Source organism: Carettochelys insculpta, chromosome 1 (genome assembly GCF_033958435.1).
Source record: "Carettochelys insculpta isolate YL-2023 chromosome 1, ASM3395843v1, whole genome shotgun sequence".
Classification (NCBI taxonomy): domain Eukaryota; kingdom Metazoa; phylum Chordata; order Testudines; family Carettochelyidae; genus Carettochelys; species Carettochelys insculpta.
The window spans coordinates 288654896-288671593 of record NC_134137.1 but is presented as its reverse complement, the minus strand read 5'-3'; the positions used below and the strand labels follow the sequence as shown (position 1 = coordinate 288671593).

At 45.1% G+C, this 16698-nt stretch overlaps 1 protein-coding gene across 4 annotated transcripts in view; it reads left to right on the top strand.

Moving 5' to 3' along the window:
* Window positions 1-8356, top strand: part of SCYL2 (SCY1 like pseudokinase 2) — a 54473-nt gene extending 46117 nt beyond the window's left edge. For all 4 annotated transcript variants that reach the window (XM_075011274.1, XM_075011288.1, XM_075011268.1 and 1 more), the window contains one exon: window positions 1088-8356. In XM_075011274.1, coding sequence (XP_074867375.1) covers window positions 1088-1738 — 651 coding nt within the window. In that variant the 3' untranslated portion in view covers window positions 1739-8356. The remainder of the gene's footprint in view (window positions 1-1087) is intronic.
* Window positions 8357-16698: the final 8342 nt, after the last annotated feature.

Here is a 16698-nt window from a genome sequence, read left to right as displayed (position 1 = left end):
GGCTAGCGGGATGGGAGCTATTTAATGATAAAGAATCAAATAGGTGATTAAGAAAGAGGGAGGACAGAAGGGTAGGGGACACAAGAGAGCTGTCATCTGATGAAGATGAGATTGAAGCAAATAATCACTCAATAAAGGAATGAATGCCTGGAGTTCAGACTACAAAATAAAAGTCTGATATCATTGATGTCCTGAGTGGTTGTAAAAGGCTCTTCTAGCCCAGAAGTCTGTTTCTTGTGTGCTCTTCTGGAAAATATTTATGGACTTGGGATTCTCAGCAGCGCCTGGCTTGGGAAGACTATCATGGGGTTTTGTTTCTTCCCCTGTCAGCTCGCATGACTTCAGAAGGTTCTTCATTGTTGTCTAGTGATGTACAAGAAAAAAATATCCAGCTTGATATTTAGGTACAAGAAGAGCATGCACATTTGACATTTGAAAAATTTATATTTATTTGGTTGTGGCTGTGTTGATGGTAGATACAGAGGTTATTTTCTGATATCATCAACTTTTAAGGCTTTGGTGGAATACTCAGAATATGATTTACATTTTAATATGAATATTTTGCATACCAACAAAAACAGTCAGAAGTCCTCTTGCACCTTATAGACCAACAGATTTATTGAAACATAAGCTTTCGTGGGCAAAGACCCACTTGGTCAGATGCATACCTTAATTTACTTGAAAAGTTTGCTAAAGCCCATTATAGTAATTTCATTGTCCATGTGATTCCCTTTGACTTCAGTGGAAGCAGTTTTGTTCAGTTTCCTCAAGCTATGTTGAAAATTTTCCTCCAGCAATTTCAAAATGTTAATTTAGAATAACAGTATTTGCCAGTCTCAGATGCCAAATCTGTGCAACAACTCAAACACCCGAGTACCGGAAAGATAAAATAACCAAATTGTCCTTGTGTAAGGTAATTACCTTTTATGCCAACATTGCATGAAGCATGGAACAGAATTAATTTCAGCTTCTGAAAACTGTGGTTTAAAAAATGCCATCTGTATCTTAACTGCAGAAGCAATGTAATGAAGTGTTGCTCATGTCTCTATATGTAGAAAAATCATGTAAACATACTTGTGTTTTGCAGACCAAGGATTTGACAGATACCTTAATAGATAATATGTCATCTTTGACCAGCCATTCCATCAGCAAACCTAAAGTTGCTTCTTCGAGTAGCTTCTCTTCTGCCCCATCTTTGGGTGCTGGAATGGGGTTTTTATCGCCTGTTGACAGCACAAAGCGAAATGTAGCAAATGGACTGAACACTAATATGGGATTTCAAACTTCTGGATTCAGCCTTGGGGCAGGTACTACAAACCAGAATTTCTTCAGTAGTCCAAGCACAACTGGATTGGCCAAGATGAACGTGTTACCAACTGCCAATTTGCCAAACTACAACCCTGTGTGTGTTACATCTGGAATCTCTCCGTCAACACAACACAATAGGCCCCCAGACATGTCTGCTTTAGATAGCCTTTTTGGTCCACAAAAACCCAAAGTTAGTATGAACCAGTTGTCACAACAGAAACCAAACCAGTGGCTTACTCAGTTTGTATCCCCTCAAAGTTCCCCAAGTGCAAACAGTTCTGTTTTGGGACCACAGATGAATGTTCTAGGACAACCTGCCTTTGGTATGCAGAGTAATCCTTTCTTTAACCCTCAGAACTTTGCACAGCCAACAAACACCATGACAAACAGCAGCTCGGCTAGCAATGACTTAAAAGATCTTTTTGGGTAAAATAACTTGCTTTTTTTTCCTTCAGAGATTGATACAATTTGAACAATGGGCGGTAAGCTGATTAACCTCTTCATATGACTGGTAAAAATTTGACTTGGGGAAACTTTCCACCTAACAAAATAAAAACTTGCATAGGAAACAGAACGTTTTTCACTCTGTCTTGGTACTGGAGTAGAATCTTGCAATTGTTAAGTTGTTTTAGTAAACTTGGCCCTGCCCCCCAACTTCGGGGCTTTAAGTTAGGGTATATTGATCTGCATACATCCATTCATAAAAGCAGAAGCAAAATATTTTATAATTATTCAGAGATTTATTCAGATAGCTTTCAGATTTATGTGCCGTTTTACTCCCTAAATTGAACAAAAATGGTTAAATTTTAAGAAGCTAATTTATATTGTTTGGTGCCCCCACAATATGCAAGTTTCTGTTCAATGTCTGCTAAATCCTGATGTGTTGATGTGTGTTGCTTAAATCTGATGTGACCCTCAGTTGTGTTGTGACACACCATGGACAGAGTTAATTGTTACAGTATTCAGTTCTCTGGTTTTTAGCCATGTTGGATGAAAGTTTCTCTAATCATGTATAAGAGGTGAAGGTTTTGAAGGGAAATGTTTCGGGTTTCTCTTTCTCTTGTTAGAGAACAAGGGGGATGAATGCAGCAGTAGTGCTCAACAAGAGTAAGGTGATAATCATGACCAGGGCTGGCAATATGCTTTGCCGAGCCCTGGTAGGAGCAGTGTGGCGGGCCTGATTCTGACCCCTATCAGAAGAGGTGGCACCTCCAGAGGAAGGTGGCAGGGCTGGGGGCTAGCTTCCTTTTCCCAGGCCTCAGCACTGCCTGGACTGTGCTTTGTGTGGCTCTAGCTGTTCCCACTGTGCTGAGAACAGCCTGGAGCTCCAGGCCCACTGGTCAATGGCCCTAACGGTGATCATTCTAGTTCTCAATAAAACAGAATGGGGATTTTGGGGGTGAAATTGTCATGTTAACTCTAAGCAATATCCAGCTTAGGACCCAGAAAAGCACCGCTACAATAGTCATGCTAGATTATAACTTGCTCCTTACTTTCTGAATCCCAATTTTCAGTACTAGAGCAAGAGCTATGTATCATTGATGTTAGGCCTTTCTAAATCCTGTCTAAGATATGGTGGGTAACTTAATTTTTCATGTATATCGTAAGTGAGATATTTGTGTTTTAGCGACAAAGACCATCTTCCTCAAAATTGGGTGTCTTTTACATAGTTACATGGAAACATTTTGGATCACTGAACGATTTCCTGCCTATTTTAGAGGAAACTGAAGAGCATGGCTCAAAACAAGCGCTGTGTGTGGAAAAAGCAGTCTGCCACGATTGCCTTGACTTAAACTACACAATTACTCTCAGATTTTTTTCTGTCAAATTCTTGTGAAGGACAAATGCATATGAAGTAAATTATCAAAAGCAAAACTGTAAGAAGTAAAATATATTTGACTAGATAACTATTTAAATCCTTTTAATGTATTGCTCCAAATTTAATAAAGTTCTTGAGAAAATTAAGCAGTAGTTTCTTCTGCTTCCAAACAGATAGATGTTCAGCTTGTCCATGATAGAATCTCTGTTCTGTCAATTACTGCTGTTTGGTGTTAACTCTTTCTTTCCTAAGAAAATTCAGGAACTTTCTTACATAATAATTTGAGGACTATTGCTGGCTATTTTGAGAAGGAAAGAACTAGTTAACTTTTTTAATAGAAAATCTATACTTTATTTTTCAAAGCCTTTCACTAATGAAATTGTTTTCATTTGCTGCTTAAGAAACCAAAGGGCCTTATGCTGTAAATGTGACTTGTATTTTGTTAAATTATATTTCCACAATTTTAAGCTGTAAAAATGTTAACTGTATGTTTTAAAAAAAATGTGTGCATTATAGCGACTGCCTTAGTCCTTTTATTTTAAAGTATCTGGGACCAGTAACATTTTTAATGCGCATTTGAATGTGCTATTCGTGATGTTGGTAGATATTGTAGGTTACATTGAACTAGTGGCATAATTTAAATGTGATACTCGGACTGCTGAACATTTGAGAGAGAGAGATTGAGATATATGGTTAATGACATTCTATGCTATGGATGATCCTAATGTCTTTTTATATATATATCAGTTTGCATATCTGATTTCTGAGAGATGTCCTTTGTTTAGGGCAATCTAAAGTAAAACTTTAAAGAATTACTTGTCTTCATTCTCCTGAATTATGTATGAAATAAGACAGTGTTAAAAATGATCGCTGTTAATATAGCTTATTGTAAAATCTCATATCCATAGAAGAGATGGACTCAAGCCAAAAAAATTCTGTTCTGGATTTTGACCATTCCCATTTTCTTAACCTTCCCACACATAGAGTTTTGGGGGCATTCAACTTTAGGGTTTTGGCTCAGTTATTAAAGAGAGGGGACAGCTGCAAAATTTGCAATCTTGGTTCTATGGTTGAATTTTGGATCTATGACTTAGATTCAGCCAATCTCCAGTTCAAAGTACAGGGTAGTTTTTTGTAAGCTTTTTTATGCACTGTATAGTTTGTTTTTAAGAGAGAAAAAGATTTGTGCACAAAGGTAGTATACTGGATAAAAGTTCCTGCCGGGCTTCAGTGTGGATTTTTTTTTCTGTGCAGCCCTTTGGTGCAAAGTTGCTGCTTTCTCTGTGAAATAAGGCATGGCTTCCAAAATCCAGAGGTGTATGCCTCCGTAACACTGCTTGGGCTTTGACATCATAGCCCATTTGCACATCTCACACTGATGTCTCCAGTTGCCTTTGCTTATTCCCAAGCCACAATGAGGAGCTGAACTGCACACAGTAGTAGAGCATGTAGCCTAAATTAATAAAGCTGGATCATCATTAACATTATATCTGGAATCCATTGAGGTGTCAGGGGAAGACTAGGAGAGAAACACAGAGACAATATAGAAGGTGGCCATGATTTAGGCCTGCCAATTTCTAGCCATGGGTTCAGAGGTAAGTTGGGAATATGGGTCACACCTACTCTACCTCTTTATTTGCTATATCTGTGTTATTTATTCCATTCCAAGAAGTTAGGCCTCAAACAAAATGAAAATTTTTGCTTTAGAAATTGATATTTGCATTAGGTGATGTGTAGAAAGTATTTATTTTGGCTCACCAAAATAGACATCCACTGTAATATAAATGTTGCTGCCTGGAACAGTTAATGGAGGTTTCACATTTCTGCACTTCACGTTCAAATGAACTTAAAAATACATGCAAACATTGTATACATGAAGTAAAGTTTACATAACACCCTGATCCTGCACTTATGCCTGTGTAGGCAGACCTCCACTGACTGCAATAGAGTTCTGCTTAGGTCTGGATCTTCTTACTGAAGTCCAGTTGTGTGACACTCATTTGGTAGAACTGAAAACTGGAGTGAATATGTCAAAGCAAAAAGAGATTGAGGAGCAAGCTACCCTTTGATCAACTTCACTGTCACTTTTTTATTGTAAAGGCAAAATATAGGTGCATTTCCTCTGATTGTCAGTTATGGCATACATTATTATGGGTTATGCCTGTTATGACATAACATTATTAATTATTGACTACAAGCTTAGTCATAGGCTTCTGGTTCAGACCCTTTTGTAGTTGAAAGCAGGGGTTCTCATCTGACAACTAAAAATTACTAAACGACCCAAAAAGGGGCCTGAGCCAAAGCCTGTGTGCTCATACCCCAGATGGAGGAGCAAAGCCCAAGCCCCACTATCCCAGGTGGAAAAACCAAAGATAAGTGCTTTGGCCCCTGCAGAAGGCCTGTAACCTCAACCCCACCCAAGACTAAGCCAACCCGGGCAGCCCCATTAAAATGGTGCCACAATCCACATTGGTGTCATGAACCACAATTTGAGAACCTGTACTCTAAAGTCTTTGGAGAATTATATGAAAAGCAAACAAAATCAGTAAAATGAGATATGCTTTTAAATAATACCACGATATTTAACAGGACTTGAAGAGTTTGCCTGGGCAAATGAGCTGACTGGGGGCCATGAAACTGCCACTTCTTGAGAAGGAGAAAGTACCTGCTGAGCTCACTTTTTTCCCCCCAGCAGCTCTAGTGGAGGGAGGGAACAGAGCTGCTGCTGCTTGGCCTCTGGGGTGGATGGGGATAGGGAGCAGAGCAGCCGATGTGGAAAATTAAGGACCTCTTGTATATGCAGAAGGATAATAGCTTCAGACCCTTTTAAAAAGGTACTGAGGAGCCACTATTATTGAAAAGGGTAAATTTAACTGGGAGTGGGTGGGTAGTGATAGGTGTGGCCTTGGAGTACCATAGTTTTGAGGGATTTTACAGTGCAGGTACTTTAGTGTGAGACTGACAGGCTTGGTCTTGGTGCAAACAAATGTCAAATATTTCATGCTCTGTGTAGAAAAAAACTGTATCTTCCTAGTAACTTATCCTTTTGTGACATGGTATTACTTCAAAGCTTTCTTAAATACTACATTTGTTTTAAAGTAACAACAGGGCTTTGTATCATGTTTTGTAGGTGTGCATATGTTTAGGGGCCATGATATCCCTTGTCATGGTTATATTTCCAAGTAAGAACAAAAATGAAATGTGACACTTTTGGGATTGACATCAAAATTCACCTACATTCTATGTGGAAAAAGGATTATTTTCTTTCTGGCTATGTCTACACTAGCCCCTTTCGGAAGGGGCATGGTAATGAGTGAGTTGGGAAGATGCTAATGAGGCATTACCATGAATATGCAGTGCCTCATTAGCATGGTGGCAGCTGCATGCAATTCGAGAACGCTGCGTTTGAATAGCGTGCTGCCTGTGTAGATGGGGGCCTTTTGAAAAGACCCCCCTGGACTTTGAGAGCCCCTTTTTCCTAAAACCAAATAGGTTTTTAGAAGCCTGAGGGGATCATTTTGGAAGGTCCCCGTCTACATGGGTGGCACGTGTTTCAAAAGTGACACTTTTGAATCACATGTTGTTGCCATTATGCTAATGAGGTGCTGCATATTCATGACAACACCTTATTAGCATCTTCCCAACTCGCTCACTACCATGCCCCTTCTGAACGGAAGGGGCTGGCGTAGATGCAGCCTCTCTGTATAATGATTTGAGAGTGTAAATGAGTTTAGTATGTTTTTATCTACCTGATTTACAGCAGAAGGGGAAGAGAGAGAGCTTTTTCCTAAAGTAAGCTTATGAACACTGGCTCTCATCCTTGCACTTGAGAAGTGATTTATTGGATTTTTTTTTTTTTGATTGCCTTGTGCAGTTCAAGGTTAAAGAAATGTTTGCGCAGGTAACCCTGCGTTCATTTATGTTCTCAGAAATGTGAGATGGTGGATTTTATATACTGATGATTTCTCTTTTGTAACAGCTTTTTGGGTAAATTCTCTCAAACTATCTGGTGTGCAATAAGATTCTGCTTTGTACCTCTTTCTGACCTATGTGCAAGGAAGAAATATGAGACGTTAAAGTCAAGGATTAGTTTCCCTAAGTTCCTTTGGTATTCCAGTCCTTGCATCAAAAATCAATAAAATACAGGGTCCCTGATACTGATTCAGAAAAGGTGTTTGGTCTCAAGTGCTAAAATTCAGGCAGTTCTAACCACTGTACAGATTTTCAGGCTTGACGTTGTAAATCTAAACTGCTCTAGTGTGTTAAAGAGAACTCAGGCCTTGTGCAAGATATTTAATACAGTATTTGTTTGTCTAATTGTACGGTCTGTATTTACTGACAGTTTTTTATGTTTAGACTGTAAAGCATTAAAATTGTCATGGGTGTGTAAAGTAATGTTCCTATAGTGTCAGCTGTGGTTCATGATCAGCAGAACTGTCATAGCATGACATTGCATTTTGGTTTATTGTTTATCACTGTTCTTGGACAATAATTTTATTCTATCAACTTTTAGATCAGTAATCTTAAAAATGTACAATGAGAGTTTAAAGAAATTCATACCACTTTGTACTGTGAATGAAAATGGTGTAGTTTTTGAAATCTGAATGAGGTTGCTTATTAAAATAAATGATTTTTTTCATATTTTCATGTTGGAAGTAAAAGTGAATATTTTTATTCACAGCATTCCATAAAAGTACGCAACGCTGACCTGTGTGGAAAACTTAACCATCACACTCTCGTTTGTACTTTTGTCCAATAAGATGGGCATAATACAATCACAGGATGAAGATTAGTCCTAGATTTGGTTTTCTTTCATGTGATTGCTGCTAGACACCTGTGGCTTTGGACAAATTGTTGCACGTGTGCACACAATGGGTATTATGCGATGCAGCAAATAACCAGAGAAGTTTGAAGAATCGCAGCCAACCTTTGGAAACCATTTATGATTATCAAAAATGGCCTTTCATTTTTCCTGTCTCCTTAACAGTACAGCATATTAATAAGGGCCATATTCTTTTATCTCTCTTCCAAGTGTAAAATTTCTATTGTTGTTGTTGCCCCTTTTGACCGGAATAGGTAGCCAGTGTGTGGGTCTTGGGGATTCTTTCTGTTATCAGGATAAATTGATGAGTCAGATATTTGTGCGTGTTCTTGGTTACAGGACTGTGCCAACAAAGTCTCATTTCCATGAACACAGTGGAAACAAACGAGCCCATTTACTTGCTTATATTTCTAGTCAACACACTGTACAATAAAATCTCATTCTGTAACTTCCCTCCAGGGCTTTTCTATATGTCTCTTGGGTTTTTCTGATCACTTTCTGCTGCTTATGTGTACAATCCCTGGTATTGTAATCAGCCCGTAGGAAAAATGTCTCCTCCTTGTCTACACACAGCTGCAACCACTTCTGATAAATTTGTTTTCAACTCAGATATTCACAATTCAGGAAGGATATTGATATTTGGATTAGAAAACATGCTTTGGAGAGAGAGACCACTTAGCAAGGAGAAAGCTTAAGAGGTAACTTTACTACAGGCTGCAAGTAGCTGCACAGGGGAAAACTACTTGATAGTGGGCTCTTTCAGTACTGTTTGTTGGGAAAAAAATTGCTTGGCAAATAACATTTTTCCCCTGTGCTTTCAACTCCCAGCTGGTTTCTTAACTGCAAGTGAACTGGGCCTGCATATGGAAATATATGCACGTAGTGCTCCTGCTGCTTTAACGCTCCTGGTACATCAGCATAATAAACCACCTCATCAAGGAGCATAGAGTTTTTTGTGACAGTGTGGTGCCATGGCAATGGAGACATTGCACTAGATGGTCATGCTAAGTGGCTTCCAGGAGGTGTACCACTACATTTAACATGACCACTCTGGAAAGCAGTTTCTCCTCTTTCCTGAAGGCAGGTACATAAGCGTGTTCCTCCACCCCACGCCATCTAAAGGCCTGCGAGTATTTGAAATCCCTTTCCCTGTTTGCTTGGAATGGACAACTTACATTGTATCTTCCCAGCTAAGCATACCAGCTTTTTGCAACAAATGCACTCCTGTTTGGAGTTGGGTCTGTGGGCAGAGGAAGCTGTATAGTTACAGTGCCAATCCAGATGTAGGAACTTTTGAGAAGACTGCTCATGGCTTGGATAAGAAGAGGCATGAAAGGGACACGTGGCATTGGTGCTATGCTAAGATCAAGGACCTGAGGGAAGCCTTGAAGAAGGCAAGGAAAGCCAATTGTTGCTGTGGAGTGGCACTGAAAACATGCCACTTCTACACAGAGCTGCCACGCCACCCCATGTACGCTGCCAAGAGCACTGCAGATACTTTGCGGGTCAGGGAAGGGCACTGGAGGAATGGCTGGCAGAGTCAATCTCGAGGAGGAAGTGGTGAATGAAGGGGTTGAATTGGTGGAAGATGTAGGACAGGTGATAGGCTTGTCCAATGGTACAGTGAGCTAGGATGTCTTTGTGACTGCGGTGGGGTGGATATCTAGCAGTTTGGCTCTGGCATGACATATGGGGAAGGGGGTTGTTCTAGTAAGTGTTCATTTTTCTTTGATAGTGCCTGGGTGAGTAAAGTAGTGCTGTCCTTTATTTTGTTGACATGGTGCATGGAGTAAAAGGGATTGAAATTAACATTAGGACCTGTTTGTATCTGCTTCATGTTCCCCTGTTCAGCTACACCAGGGGTGGGGAACCCATGGTCCAGTTCTGTCTTGCAGCTTCCCTGAATCCAGCCCCTGAGGCTCAGGGCTACCTTCCCCAACCTGCTGCAGGTTAGGGAGTGTGGAGCCCAAGCTTTGTGGGCCAGAGTCAGCCCATGCACAGAAAAATGGCACGAATGCATCAGAAGCTCTTGGAATTATGGGACAGAGAAACTGCTTCGTGGATGGTGATCCTGCCCCCCAGGATGCACTGTGATCCATTCTCAGGCCTAGCAGGGGAAGGTGATGTGCACAAGGCAATCACTACCAATGGTGGATTGCTTTCTTTTCATGTTGGATGACCAACCCAGTCAACGTGAAGAATGATGAGTGAATGTGCCTAAGTGACGTAATTACAGTGGTTTGTGATCACCAATAAGTCAATTTAGCCCTGTGGTATAGACATGGCCTTAGTCTTTGAACTGAGCTAGTTAAAAAAACTGAAATGAAGAAAATATTCTCTGCACCTGTGCAAGAGGCTACTGCAGTCAAAAGCTGGTTTAGCACTTCAGTAAACTCTAAGTGCTTAGCCAGTGACTTCCATCAGTGTAATGGTTTGACCTTTTTAAACTTCTGGCAGCAAACGTGATTTGATTTGATAACATGGGAAATTTTTATAATACTTTTGAGGCCTATGTTTGCTTCAGTTTCCCCTGACACTTCACAATGCAACCCATTTTGAAGAGGTGGGAGGCTGGTTTGCTCTCAAGGCAGAGTAAGAGATGCAGTTGTGTGTGTCATATGTGTGGGTGGAATGAATAGAATAAATAAAACTGGCTGAAACCAACAGATTAACAAGTGGTCCACAGAGGCAATGCTGAATCTGACTCATCAATTGAAACTGTCAGCAGGGAAGCTGAGCAGAGGGGGCAATATGAAGGGGGGAAGAAAGGACTGAGAGGTATATGGTGGAGGAATGAAGTGTGAGCTCTGGTAGAAGCTGGGAGTTCTCACATGGAAACTGACTCAGGCTATGTCTACACTAGCAAGCATGCAGTGGTGCAGCTATACTGCTGCAGGCTGTGCAGCTGTAAGGTTTCTCACGTAGCTGCTCTATGCTGGTAAGAGACTGCTCTCCTATCGACAGTATTAAACCAGCACCACCACCAAGCAGCAGTAGCTATGTCAGTAGGAGAAGCTGCTGCAGTGCTGTGCGTATGACCAATTATGCCGATGTAACTATCTAGCTCAGGGTGTGGGCTTTTTTCCCCACACCCCTGAGACCTAAGTTTTGCTGATACAATGTAGTAGATGTGGTCTAAGGAAGAGACACAGATCCTGGTCTGGGCTAAGAAAAACTCCCCCCACCGCCCCGCTGCAATGCACTTAAACTGACCTAATCACCAGTGTAGACAGTGCTGAAATTACAGGACAATTGCTGCTTCAACCTAACTACTGCCTCTCAGGAAGGTTTCTTACCTACACCTTCAGGAGATGGTCTCTCATTGGCATTTGTAGTGCCTTCACTGCAGCACTAAAGCTGTGCTGCAATGTGTTAAACATAAAGAAGCTTAAACCCTGAAAATCAGTTCATGAGAGCTTGGCTGGTGAATTGTGGCTTGACCAGAATGGAGTGTGCTTAACCTTTGTTCTTCCTCGAGTGTCCCCGTGGGCGCTCCATGATAGGTGTCGGGCTCGCCCTGGCGCCGCAGATCGGATCTTTCCAGCAGTTTCTGCCAGACCGCGCATGCGCCGGCGCGTGCCGCTCCCTTGCGCGCTCCCAGCCACGTGCGCGATCTGGTCCCCACCAGTTCCTTCTTAACCGCCATCGGCTGCAGACGGAATCCGCTCAGGCTGTGGCCAGAGTCAGCGTATTTAGAATTTTCAGAGTTTTTAGAGTTTCTTTTCAGAGTTCTTAGTTAGATTGTTTGTTTGTTTCTTTATTGCAAAAAAAAAAAAAAATATATAAGTAGAAAGTCTTAGTAAACGAGAAGGAGGAGTGGAGGCAACCCGGGGACGTGAAGGCCGGTAGGCCTCCTGCCGCGGCAGGCTGGGGTCCATGAGAGGGGAACAAGCACAGAGAAGGTGCTAAGTACCCTATTAACAGCTCAAAGACTCACCGCAATGTCCTCTTCAGGATTCAAGAAGTGTGAGTCGTTCCGCAAAGCTATGCCGGCCTCTGATGGGCACAGTCAATGTATTAGGTGCCTGGGGGAATCACACATCACCCAGAAATGCTCCTTTTGTGCAAAACTCACGGCCAGAGCCAGAAAGGATAGAGAAATGCGGCTGAAAATGCTGCTGTTTGATAAGGCCCTCCAGCCAGACATGCCGGAGAGGCCTCAACCGGAGGGACCCACAGGGCTCCATAAAAGGAAGGCGGTGTCCCTCATCCCCTCGGTGCAGAAACAGAGGAAGCTCTCTCCAGCCCGATCCCTGCCGGCGGCCACAGCGAGCAAGACAGGCGTAGCACACAGCCCTGAACCGCAGTCACAAACAAGCGGCAGCGCAGCAGCGCACGTGGCAGAGGCTGAGCCTCCGATTACTAAGCAGCCAGCCCGCGCAGCGTTCAGAGCGGCGGCCAGGCAAGCGGCGGAACCGGCGGCACCGCCACAAGCAGCACAGACCCCCGCAGCACCAACGGTGCAGGGCCAACAGGCACGCAGCCTGCAGGCACCGGAGGAGACCACCCACGCGGCACCGCAGATAAGCATGCCAAGCGCGGCACCGACAGTGGGGCCGAGATCCCCGGCACGGGAAGGGGCGGAGCCAGCCCCGCAGGGGAGGGGAAAGGCGGCAGCGAAAACCCGGCACCGCAGCCCTTCTCTGGACAAGGCTGCAGGGCTGCTCTCAACAAGTCCTCCCCTTATGCTGCGAACACCAACCAGGAGACATGGGTCTCCCCCAGCCTACCCAGAGCCTCCTTCTCCGTTCCTCCAACCAGCGTCACCATGGCTCGGGCCACCCTCGCTTTTTCTGGGATTTGACCCTCTGGAGTACCACCACAAACCAGTTTCACCATTGTCTCAGTCATCCAGACGATCTCGCTCCCCCAGACATCGGGGGTATGCACCTCGAGAGTGGTCCAGGTCTCCATCCCAGGAGCTGTGCCCGTGCTGCCACGGTCGTCCTTATCACGCTGGGCACAGACACCACAGCCATACACCCAGGGGCAGGTCCCCCTTGACCGCCCACTACCCCCGCGGGCACTCACGGACGGCGACGGAAACGCAGCTGTCTCAAGGGGAGCTGATATTGGAACCCCGAGATTTTCTCTTGCAAGCCTCTAGTGAGAGGGTGTACCACCGGCAGCAGGACCCTGAGAGTTCAAGGGAGGTCTACCCTAGTGGTTCCTCCTTGTCCTCCCCCGACGAGGCTACGGCCCCCGGGGATGTTGCCCCCCCCCCCCCCCCGGCTGACCTCAAATAGTTTCAGGAGCTGTTTAAAAGGGTGGCTTTCACGCAAGGCATCCAAACAGCAGAGGTGCAGGAGAAGCACCACAAGCTCCTCAAAAACCTGAGGCCTCCAGCCTCGTCCAAAATCACTGTCCTGCTCAATGAAGCAATCATGGAGTCTGCTACCACCATATGGCAGACCCCGGCTTCCGCTCCACCTATAAACTGTGCGGATAAGAAATACTTCATCCCAGCAAAGGGCATGGAGTTCCTGTTTAGTCACCCACAACCAAATTCTCTGGTGGTAGAATCGTCTCAGCAGAGATCGAAGACTTCCCAGTACAAAGCGGGGGGAACAGACAGAGATGCCAAGAAGCTAGAGCTATTCGGCAGAAAGGTATACTCCTCCTCCACCCTGCTGCTGAGAGTGGCAAATTATGCAGCACATCTAGCGAACAACAATTTTCGACAATTACTCCAGGCTTACTTCTCTCATGGATTCACTTCCAGAAGATAAGAAGCCGGTGCTGAAGGCCATCGTGCAAGAGGGCTGTGCAGCTTCAAGGACGGGAGTCCAGATCGCCCTGGACGTAGCGGACACGGCGGCACGCTCAACGGCTACGGCAGTGGTCATGCGCAGGGAATCCTGGCTCCAGACATCGGGTATCCCGAGGGATCTGCAGGCAAAAATTGTCGATCTCCCTTTCGACATGCAGAAGTTGTTTGCAGAGTCAACTGATTTGGTCCTTCATTCCAGTAAAGACTCAAGAGCTACACTCAGAACCCTGGGTATTTATACCGCTCCATACAGAAAGAAAAAGTATTACCCTCAACAAAGGTGATACCCGTACCAACCTCAGCGTGCTAAGTACCAACGGGGCTACGACCAAGGGCGGCATCAACAGCAACAACAGTATAGAACTCCTAGGCAACGTTTCCAACAAGGCCATGCATCCTCAGGGCAGGCCCAAAGGCAACAAGTTTGACGGACAGGTCGAGGGCTGCACTATTACTACCATCGCGCAATGTCATCCACAATTAATGTTCCATCATCGCCTCCGACCGTTCCACTCACAATGGCAAAAGATCACCACAGACAAATGGGTACTGGAGATCATAGCCACGGGTTACGTGATCCCCTTTCAGTCACTCCCACCGCCAAGACCTCCGCCCAGGCCTCATCTCAGGGATGCCTCCCACGAGGCGAAACTCAAGCACGAGGTGGACCACCTTATGCTTATAGGGGCGGTGGAAAGAGTGCCGGAGCGACTCCAGGAGAAAGGGTTTTATTCACAATACTTCCTCACAGAGAAGAAAACAGGAGGCTGGAGGCCCATCTTAGATCTTCGAGGCCTCAACCGGTACTTGCGCAAACAACGCTTTCGGATGATCACAGTCGCCTCTATACTCACGGCACTGGATGATGGAGATTGGTTTGCAGCCCTCGACTTACAAGATGCATATTTTCATATAACGATCAACCCGGCTCTCAGACATTTTCTCCGGTTTATGGTCGGCAAAGAACATTTCCAATACAAGGTTCTGCCGTTCGGCCTCTCCTCGGCCCCCAGAGTCTTTACCAAGACCCTGGCAGTGGTGTCAGCCTACCTGCACAGACAGTGGGTATTTATATTCCCATATCTGGACGACTGCCTACTGAAAGGGGCCTCGAAGGCAGAGGTACTACGCATGATACGCGTAACAGCAAACACGTTTTCTTCACTGGGCCTGGTCATCAACCTTGCGAAGTCAAAGATCGACCCCACACGGGACATAGAGTTCATAGGGGCATGCATAAATTCTATCACAGCAAGGGTTTATCTACCCGACGCTCGCTTTCACGCCATCGGTTCCCTAGTACAAGTCATTACATACAGCCCCACGGTGCTGGTTTTAACGTGCTTGCAGCTGCTAGGCCACATGGCAGCAGCAACGTTCGTGGTACAGAACGCCAAATTGCATATGCGCAACCTGCAACATTGGCTGGCGAGCGTCTACAAACCAGCATCCCACACCGTCTGCAGGGTGGTGTCGCCCACGACAGAGGTGCGCAGATCCCTGCAATGGTGGGTAAACCCCAAGAACATGGTAACAGGGGTACCCTTTCACTAACCACAAATCTCTATTTTTCTCACCACCGACGCCTCCCACATAGGGTGGGAGCACACATTGGTGAAAAGGTGACGCAAGGACTGTGGTCCCCTATGGAACAGTCACTGCATATAAATATACTGGAGCTCAGAGCAGTGTTCAACGCCTGCAAACACTTTCAAGACCACATACAAGGCAAGGTAGTCGGGATCAATACAGACAATACCTCCACCATGTTTTATATAAATCGACAAGGCGGAGCTCGATCCCATGCCTTATGTGCGGAAGCAGTCCAGCTGTGGAACTGGTGCATCGCCAACAATATAACGTTGAAAGCCTCGTACTTACCAGGCGCTCACAACGTGAAGGCAGACCAGCTGAGCAGGCGCTTCGCACTCACACACGAGTGGCAGATCCGCTCCGATCTGCTACAACCGATCTTTCATGCATAGGGGATTTCCCCAGATAGACCTGTTTGCCACTCAGCACAACAAGAAGTGCCCCCAATACTGCTCCAGGGTAGGACTGGGGCGGGGGTCCTTGGGGGACACGTTCGCGATTTCGTGGAAGGGCCCCCTGCTTTACGTGTTTCCCCGCAGAGTGGTCATCCACAAGGTCCTGCAGAAAGCCATGAGGGAGAGAGCCCGCATGATCCTAGTAGTCCCAACATGGGATCGACAGCAATGGTTCCCCTTGCTTCTGCGCATGTCGGATCGTCCACTGCTTCCCCTTCAGGTGGCGCCGGACCTGCTCACGCAGGCCCAGGGGTCCATAGTGCATCCACACTCCCGAGGCCTGCGCCTACAAGCATGGTTAATCCATGGCTCAGCTCCCTAGAAAGTACATGTACTGAGGGAGTACAACAAGTCCTGGAAAGTAGCCGAAGGATCTCCACCAGGAAGACCTACAAGCAGAAATGGACTCGATTCACTGCATGGTGTTCCACCAAGCAGTTAGCTCCCCTTGAGGTGCCTATACCTGTAATACTAGAATACTTACTGGACCTCAAGAGAGGCGGGCTCTCCCTCTCCTCCTTGAAGGTCCATCTCGCCACTATATCGGCGTTTCGGCATGAAGAGGAAGGGCCCATGGTGTTTGCCCATCCTATTGTTACCAGGTTCCTGAAGGGGCTGGTAAACCTGTACCCCCCTCGGAAACCACTTCCACCATCGTGGAGCTTGGACCTGGTGCTCAGCGTGCTAACGGGACCACCGTTTGAACCGTTAGCCACAGTTTCCCTCCGTCTCCTTACGATAAAGACAACCTTCCTTCTTGCAATCACGTCAGCTCGCAGGGTGAGTGAGCTCGCAGCAGTTATGGCAATGCTGCCCTGCACAGTATTCTCAAAGGAGGCGGTAACCTTACGACTGCACCCAGCCTTCATTCCGAAAGTTTCTTCAGAGTTCCATCTTAACGAACCTATAGTTTTACCCTCGTTTCACCCGA